The sequence below is a fragment of the Populus alba genome, chromosome 6 (assembly GCF_005239225.2).
Source record: "Populus alba chromosome 6, ASM523922v2, whole genome shotgun sequence".
NCBI lineage: Eukaryota > Viridiplantae > Streptophyta > Magnoliopsida > Malpighiales > Salicaceae > Populus > Populus alba.
In genome coordinates this window covers 5958726-5968110 of record NC_133289.1, presented here as the reverse complement: position 1 = coordinate 5968110, position 9385 = coordinate 5958726, and the positions used below count along the sequence as shown (strand labels likewise).

General features: G+C 34.3%; 1 protein-coding gene across 1 annotated transcript; it reads left to right on the top strand.

Moving 5' to 3' along the window:
• The first annotated feature begins 3350 nt into the window (after nt 1-3350).
• LOC118033636 (ethanolamine-phosphate cytidylyltransferase) lies at nt 3351-9184 on the top strand. Its single transcript, XM_035038691.2, has 10 exons — nt 3351-3592; nt 4233-4672; nt 5039-5274; nt 5596-5756; nt 6045-6116; nt 6756-6823; nt 6992-7112; nt 7919-7984; nt 8102-8224; nt 8836-9184. Exons 2-10 carry the CDS (start codon nt 4320-4322, stop codon nt 8905-8907), a joined length of 1272 nt encoding a protein of 423 aa, XP_034894582.1. The 5' UTR covers nt 3351-3592; nt 4233-4319; the 3' UTR covers nt 8908-9184.
• The last annotated feature ends 201 nt before the right edge of the window (nt 9185-9385 follow it).

The following is a 9385-nucleotide window of genomic DNA, read 5'->3' as shown; positions in this document are numbered from 1 at the left end:
TAAGCGTTTAACTGTGGACTGCACTCGAAAAATTTAATTAAAAGAGAAAAACCAGAAAAAAATCCGGGTTTCAAACTCAAAACCTGTATTATAAAAATTTGAAAAAAAATTCATTAAAAAAAATGAAACAGCTAAAAAACAAAGAAAAAAAAAAAGAGAAGAAGAAGACAGCTCAACGTTTCACTGTGGACTTGCACAGTGAAACACTGAGCAGTTTTATTTATTCTTAATTTAGTTTCAGTTGGTGCGATTGCAATATTCTCATAACCAATTTTTTATTTAATTTTGTGGTGATTAAAAAAGTTCTTGAAAGAATATCAATGATTTAAATTTTAGAGTAAAATATGTATCTTTACGTTCGGTTGAAGGTTCAGTGGAAGACACCTCCCCCTATTCATGGTGAAATGGCAGCATATTTGCAGTGGTCTGAACAGCTCCTCCTCCTTTGCCATATTCGAACCCACCAATAGCAGTGGGGGAGGCACCACCACCGCTGAGCACATACACTTCCAGAAGCAGATGGAAATAGAATGGAAGATCAAGAAAAGGGGCCCTTAAAAATACCTATAAAAATGATAACAAATAGGAAAAAAAGGAGCTTTTTTTCGAATGAAGTACCAAGCTTGGGTTCTACTGTGACTTGCACTGGATCAGTGATGGACAAAAATAAAGTAAGAAAGAAGGACTTGAAATCCTCAAGTAGAAAATTAAGAGATCATGATAATAAAAGAAATTGTGTCATGAATTGACAGGTTTTTGTTCAATAATAAGCTCAATTATTGAAGCAAAGAAACGATACAGCATCCTGTCATTTCATTTAGATAAAGACATCTAATTTAAATTATAAAGGAAAACAAATATATCCACGAGATTTAAGACAACAAAATGCCATATTGGAATGATGTTCCATGGCTGCAGAATTCACTCTTTGAAGATTTTCTTTCCAGCTAAATCTTAGTGTATGAATATGTGAAAAACTTTATATTAAACCTGTTCCTTTTGAAGCTGTAGGTCTAGGTTGGTGACTGCTCTATAAAATAAGTCTTTTGTTGATACATGAACCATTTCATATTTATATTTAAATTAGTAAATTAAAAAAATAAAATACAAAGCAGTGTGTGTTAGGATATCACTGGACAGCCCAAGAAGGGTCAAAACTCGAAATACCAAGTTTCTAATCGTTTGGGTAAGCCCAAAAAACCAAAAAGTAAGCCAATTGCAAGCTTTAGCCGGCTTGGGAAGCCAACTCAGAGTTCAACCTCATCGTTAACCTAGCGGGAGGGCCGTTTTATTTCGTCTCGGTAGCGAGCCTGCTGTCGGCCTGGATAGGGAAAATTTCCTCTACCGGAACTGCTTGACTGCATTACCGGTGAAGAGACAAAAGATGTTCCCCGCCGAACCCTATATTTTCGGAAGCTCTCCTTGCTACTTCTTCATTTGAACGCCTCCTTTCCATACCAGATGGAGATTCGGTTTCACAGTGCAACTCCAAGACAAGACTGTTCCGAATCCTTTGGGTCGCTTCGAAGTTCGAACCTCGCCTGTTCCGAATCCTGCTTGACTGCGTTGCTTTCTTACATTCTGACTTTACTCCTCGAATGTCATCCCAACTACTCGTAGTCATGGTCAAAAAAATCGATACCACCCCGGGGAACTCTACCCTTAACTAAGTTGCGATGGTTGTACTATACTACAAAGGATTTTTCTATGATAGTAGTTATTTTTTACTTTTTATATTAAAATATATTAAAATAATATTTTTTAATTTTTAAAAATTATTTTTTAAAATAATACATCAAAATAATTCAAAATATATATAAAAATTAAATTTTAATAAAAAAAATTAAATTTTTTTAAAAACATAAATTAGCACGTATTTTCCTGAACCCGTTTTCCTTTCCTTCCTTTTTAATATCCTTTAAGTACCCTTTTCAAATCAAAACTACCTTATAAAATCAGATTTTCAAATCAAAACCACGTTACGTGGCATGAATTATTAAAGACTATTTTTCTCACAATCTAACCATAAATGACATTAGTAATTAGAGTAGTTTTCTTGATATATCTACCAGGAAATCATGAATTTAATTCTTAACAAATGTCGAAAATTATATTTGTTACCTTCTAAAGAAAAAAAAATTTATCGTTTTTTTAACTTTATTGTGCTGATTAGATTGCTCTCATTTCATTATAATGGAATGGATACCACATGATATTCGATTACATAGTAAATATTATTTTTAAAGTATTTTTTATTTTAAAATATATTAAAATAATTTTTTTATTTTAAAAAATTTATATTTGACATCAACTTATCAAAACGACCTAAAACCATAAAAATAATTTTTAAATTTTTTAAAAGTTTTAGTTTCAACCATGAAGCCATCAAATTAAGAATTTCGGATAAAAAGTGTAAATTTTAAAGGGATAACATTATAATTGACTAAAACAATGTTCATTTAATTTGCTTCATCTAATCAATAAAATTATATCATCATCATTATCATCATAATAATAATTATTGTCCAATATCACAATTTATTCATGCAGTGAGCAGCTTTCTAACATATTTGTTTTTTTTTATAAATATTATATTTAAAAGTGTTTTTCAACAACATTTTATTTGAAAATATTTTAAATTAATATATTTTTAAGTATTATTTAATATACTCATGTTAAAAATAAAATAAAAAAATCTAATTTATTTAAACTAGATTTTAAAAACATTTTAAAAAAAATTATTATACACCACGTTGATAAACACATGTATGAATTACCTTAGGGTGGTAGAATTGCAGATCTAACACACAGAGAGGGGACTACTTTAGAAATTCTAAAAAACGCATCAAATTTATGTATTTTGCAAAGAATATGGTGGGAACCCAAGGTATGTTTTCAAATCCGGCCCTCTACTTTATTTAAACTTTCAGTCATGTCCTTGTTCAACTCCAATATCCCCCATCCTCTCAACAATCGGTTCTCCTCTCTTCATGGAGGGGCCAAATGAAGAATACAGGAGAAAATAGGCCAAGTGAATTGAATTTCTCTTGAATCATTTTCTTAATTCTCGACACCATTATGATATCAAAGATCTTAAGTTCAATGCACTATTTTAAAGTCAGCAGTCAAATAAATTTATTAAATTTCTCTAAATGCACTATAACAATGTATATTATAGTCTTGATTGACATGTATTAATATTAAAAAAAACAAAAGTCAGATGGTCCAAAATAATAAAACTTAAAACTTAATGACCCAATCTAACAATTCATTGAAAGTTCATGCACCAATTTGATATTTCCCTCTAACATAGACCCATGTTTATATATATATATTCTATGCAAGAGACTCCAAGATATTTGGCTTTCTTAATCACAAAGATACATCAAACCACAGATAATATGAGATCGAAATCTTTGTAGTGAGTCTAATTTATTCCACGAAGAGAGAGGGAAAAGGAACGGGGGGCGAGGTTGAAATTCTTAAGACAGAAACATCCCATCCAGCTAAAAGTATCCAAAGAAAGAGGAAAAAGAAAAAGAAAGGTGAAAACAAGATTCTTCTCCGTCTGACAGATTCCAGATTTCTAGGCGTAAGTTTCTATGTTTCATGAATTTTTTTTTTTCATTTTCATTGGTTTCCTCTCATTCCCAATTCCTCCCCTCAGGTTTTTCCCTTTCTCTCTTTGAATCTAATATAATAAAGATTATTTTTTTTCTTCTTGAATTAGATTCAGATTTAGAGCACCCGAATTCATATTTTTCAAGAAACCCCCCCCTCCAATTTATTTATTTAATATGATTTAGCAAGCAACCCCTTTTTGTTGAATTCTCTCCCATTTTTGTTTATTTCTTGTAAAAATGTTCTCTTTTTAATTCTCTGCAAAAGAAGAGAGCAAGAAAAGGAATCTTTTCAGATTTGGTCTTATTACTATATGCTTTTTTAGCATGGCATTGAAGTTTTTATTTGAATATTAATTGGTGTGTATGATTTAGATTTCTATTTATTCAAACAAGTTCATTTCTTTTTCATTGAATTCAAATTCTGTTTTTTTTATTTTTAAAAAAAATAAAATAAACTCAGGGACTTTTTAGTTTGTCAATTCATTTCAGGCAACACTTCACTTTGACTTATGATAGTTTAAGGAAAACATAGTTTTTAGTTTCCCATTTATGTTAAATCACAATTTTTCTTTTAGTACCCGATTTTAATTGTTGTCTGATCTTATGCAGGTTTTTTTGTCTCTATACTCTCTCTCTCCAATCCTTTCTGCTCAAGGTTGGAATATCAAAACATAGTAAAGAGAGGAGAGTGGGAGAATGGAGTATGAGAGCAGCAGTTCGATTTGGGATGGAGTGTATTACCACCCACATCTGTTTGGAGGACTAATGCTAACAGCTGCTTTGCTTGGATTATCAACTAGCTATTTTGGTGGACTTGGGTACTCTTATTTGCCTTACATGTGGTCTGATCTGGGAGTTTTTTATAAAAAGAAGAGCGAGAAGAAGCGAATTCGGGTTTACATGGATGGTTGTTTTGATCTTATGCATTATGGACATGCCAATGCTTTGAGGCAAGCTAAGGCTTTAGGAGATGAATTGGTGGTTGGTGTTGTTAGCGATGAGGAGATTGTTGCCAACAAGGGCCCTCCTGTTTTATCTATGGAAGAGAGGTATTTTAATGCGGTGCTCCTTTTAAAAAAAAAAAAAAAAAAAAAAAAAATTCCTCTTTTTTTTTTTGGGTTTGAAATGGCTGGACTTTGTTAATTACCATGCATTTTATTTAATTATGAGGAATTAATTTGCAAAATCTTGCTGATCAAGAAATGGAACTGGTCAAATTGTACGAGTTAGATTGCATATGTGCTATGTATTTCTTGAGGGCCACAGACCAGTTCATTCAAAAATCTCTTGTCTATTTAATTATAATTGCAATGGACTATAAAACATGAATAAGATGAAATATCCGTAGTTAGGCTAACTTTTAGTGGCAATACATTAACTGGACTGCATATGTTCCACGTGATCATTCTTCCCAGGCTGGCCCTTGTCAGTGGATTGAAGTGGGTGGATGAAGTCATAGCAAATGCTCCTTATGCCATTACAGAGAAATTCATGAACAGTCTCTTTAATGAGCATAAAATTGATTATATCATACATGGCGATGATCCTTGCTTGCTTCCTGATGGCACTGATGCCTATGCCTTGGCCAAGAAAGCTGGGCGTTATAAGCAGATCAAGCGAACAGAAGGTGTCTCCAGCACAGATATCGTAGGTACTATTACTTCTCTTGAACAATCTCTGCAGTTATTGGAAGAAAATTAAATATTGACTAGTTCGAAAAAGCAAAAAAAAATAATACAATCGTAACAATATGTTTGGGGCTATCTATGAATAAGCTCTATTTTAATTTGAGTTGAGGGCATCTCATCAGTTCAAGTGTTTGGTATATATATCCCACTCTCCCCTTCGTATCATTATGATCATGTCAATTGTACCGGGGACTTGAACTCATTTCATCATCATTTACACCAACAAAGATAACTTTCTTGTTTTATTTTTGCTTCTAATTGCTGCTCTACTGATTTGAATGTAGAGAGAATACTTTCTTCTTTGAAGGATGCAAAAGCTTGTGAAAATCATGATAATACATCACCTTTGCCCAGTGATGATCATAAAGGAAGTCAATCCAACAGTTCCCGTATATCTCAATTTCTACCAACATCCCGGAGAATTGTACAATTTTCAAATGGCAAGGTATCACTTTTTAGTTTTTCTGAATTATATTGTCAAGGCAGTAAAGCATGAATTCGTGACCACAAACTGGAAATAATTATATATGGTGTATTTGATCTTCCTATCCAAATTTACTTATGGTATATGTTTCATACCTGCATTTCTTGTTTGGAACTGAAAGGGAAATTAAGGTGTTAATCAGATATCTTGTGCATGATTTAAGGGCATAAAATAAATTTTTTCTTGCTTTCATGAGTGTATGTGGATCTTATTTCCTTAAGTAACACTAATTGTTGTATGTAATAATAGGGACCTGGACCAAATGCTCGTGTTGTCTACATTGATGGAGCGTTTGATCTCTTCCATGCAGGACATGTAGAGGTATTATCAATTATCTGCAATTTACGGTCAACCTTTTTTGCAATGATTCTTGCAGTTTCAAATTCACAAGGAAAATGTTGTGATTGTATCTCCTTGTTGCCATGCCAAAACTCCAATATACTTAATAATTTTCTAGACTGGTTCTATTGTGCATTGGCTTAATGCATTTTAACATGGCACTATAGGTATACATGGCTCATTGCCACTAACCCAAATACCTGCCTTTGGCATGCACACACGGTGAAACTGGTTTGTAGCTCAAACTGACAATTCCAGCACTCAGGGCTGGGTTATGACAACTTCTGGTTTTTATGTCTAATAGCAAAATCAAACATGATTGGATCAGAGTTGATCCAATCAGGTCTGAATCCAGCACAATGGTTTGTCAAAAGCTTTCAACAAATTTAATGTCACTGTCATGGCTGTCAAAAGCTCCATCAGATTCATTTCTTTTTTTTTTGGCATGTGATTGGCTAGCTTGTATCTCTCAAGACTCTAAAGATCGATTCCTTTGCTGGTTATCCAAGTGGATGCGTGATGCACACATTAATAGTATATGTCATTTACAAAATGTGGCTGTTTCCTTTATTGCTAAAGGCCAACCATCTATGAAAATTTGTTGAGAAATTTTTTTCTCAGATTCTCAGGAGTGCTAGGCAGCTTGGGGATTTTCTGCTGGTTGGGATCCACACTGACCAGATTGTAAGGTATATTGATTTGTTGCTTGATTTTACTTGTATACACTGTTCTTACCGCACTTGATATTGGCAATGGTTTGCACTATGGATGTTTGATTGCACTGCATAAGACTGTATCTGCACTTCTGCTGTGTCAATATAGCAAAATACAATGAAACTTAATGCTGTTTTGTGCAGTGAACACAGAGGGAAAGGTCACCCAATTATGCACCTGCATGAACGTAGTCTTAGCGTTCTGGCTTGCAGCTATGTTGATGAAGTTATCATTGGTGCGCCTTGGGAAGTTACCAGAGACATGGTGTGTTAATTGTTTCTATTTACTTCCTTTAGAGTGTTCTAAGTATTAGAGCCACTAGGATGTGCATACTCTTTGGCTAAAGCATGCAACTGACCTTGGTTTTGGCACAAATAATGGTTTATTGTTAATGCATCACATGTGCACGCACACGCACATGCACATGCACATGCACACAGAGATGGTGCTGATGCATGCCAGATGCAGAAAATTGATTTAATGTTGGAATTTTGAACCACTAGGGATTTGATTCTTGGTTATAAGGACATGATTTTACTGTGTAATTGCTTTGCTTTATTAGTTGAAAGATTCAGGTTGATACTTTTACAGATAACTATTGAATATATGCTTGCTTTTAGTAAGTTGTAAATTTAGAACCTAAATAACTCGTGTGCTGAGCTTATGAACACAAGTGGTATATTTTTGGGATCATGAAAATCAGCATCAAATTAGCTAAGGTAAATGGCATGATTTCGATTGTGGATTTTAAACTCTATCCATAAGAAGTGCTCCTAAGGAATAGCATAAACCAAATTGCTGTATTCAGCCAAAATTTGCTCCTTCCTTCTCTAGAGTAGTTTCAATTCTTTGATCAAACAACTTCCACCTTAGGTTTCAAATCTCCTCCACCTTGCTGGATTTCTGTTAATAGCAGATGCATTTTTGGATCGTGTATCAAGATATGAAGCATGACTGGCTAACAGTACTTACTCTCTTGAGACATAGTCCATAATTTGGATGATCATTGTTGCTGTATGATATCTAGTTCCAAAAAAGATCCTAAGGTCTTTCTTTATTTGCTTGATCAGGTCACAACTTTTAACATCTCCTTGGTTGTGCATGGGACAGTCGCAGAGAGCAACTCCTTGTTGGCTGTAAGCTAAATTCTTTGATTTCTCAGATTGACTCACTTATCTTTTCTCACTTTTCACGCAACTTACCATGCGCATTAAGGGACTGGGAAATTGAAGCAAATATTTTGCTTTATGCAGGGTGAACCTGATCCATATGCAGTTCCAAAGAGCATGGGAATTTTCTGGATGCTTGACAGCCCTAAAAATACAACGACCACTTCAGTGGCCCAAAGGATAGTTGCCAATCACGAGGCTTACTTGGTATTCCTTAGCTTCTTACCATTGCTATACTTGAATGAGTTCAACGTGATTCTGTTTTTCGTTCTGGATTCACTTAACATTAATGCATTTTTGGACTGTCAACCAATCTTCGCACCACCACACATTTTTAAGAAATGGTCAAGAGAAAAATTAATTAAACGTCATTTGATCCTTGCGAAATTCACTCGGCGTAACTCACCAGTTTGACTCGTGATGTGAGCGAAAGGATGGGCCAGAATAGTGGGACCCACCCATCTAATGGCTCACATCATTCAGTGAGTCAAACTGGTGAGTTACAATCAGTTATTCCAAGGGATTTTCAAGTTTCGTTCAACTGTGAATGAGTTATCATTCGATTTTTTTTTTCTTTCAATCTGCTATTCAAGTTTAAGATCCAATGTCCTTGATTGTTTTCCTCAAGCATTCTTCCTTTTAGGATGTTTTGTTTATAATTAACTGCTCCTCAATAAAGCTTTGGAAGAGTTATAACCTTTTCTTGTACCTCTGAAATAGTTCTTTTTTAACAATTTTAGGATAGTAGCATTGTAACCACAGCTCGCTGCATCATTCTGTGATGTTTTGCTTGCAATTAACGGTCATCTTGAATGCAGAAACGCAATGCCAAGAAGGCAGAAAGTGAGAAGAAGTACTACGCAGAGAAAGTACATGTATCAGGAGACTAAGCAGCGGGCCAGTTTCACCGTAGCTGGTTTCGTACAGTTATTTATGCAGTGCACCTTAACCATCATAGAGACGTCCAATCGGCCATTATACATGACAGTCCCATAATTTTTGTATTGGAAGTTGGGAACGACAATTAGATAGAAGACCCTCTGGAGAGGGGCCTTGGACGGGTCATTATATTTTATTCGTCACTTGTTGTAACTTACTTTCAGAATAGAACAGAACCCCAATAATGTCACCTTGTTTAAACAGTTAATCACGTTAGGCCTTCCCATCTTTCAAGTTTTAAGCAAATTTGTCGCACGTGTGCGGCGTCGCGGCGAAAAAACTATATGTTTGTTTCCATTTTCTTAATCTACCATGTAAATCTATATATATCTATAGGGATACAAAAAAAATAGTCTTTTATTGGTAAAAAATGGAACGGGAGTCGCCACCTAGTATTTTGGTCACTAGGAACCCTAACTGGTCTCAGAG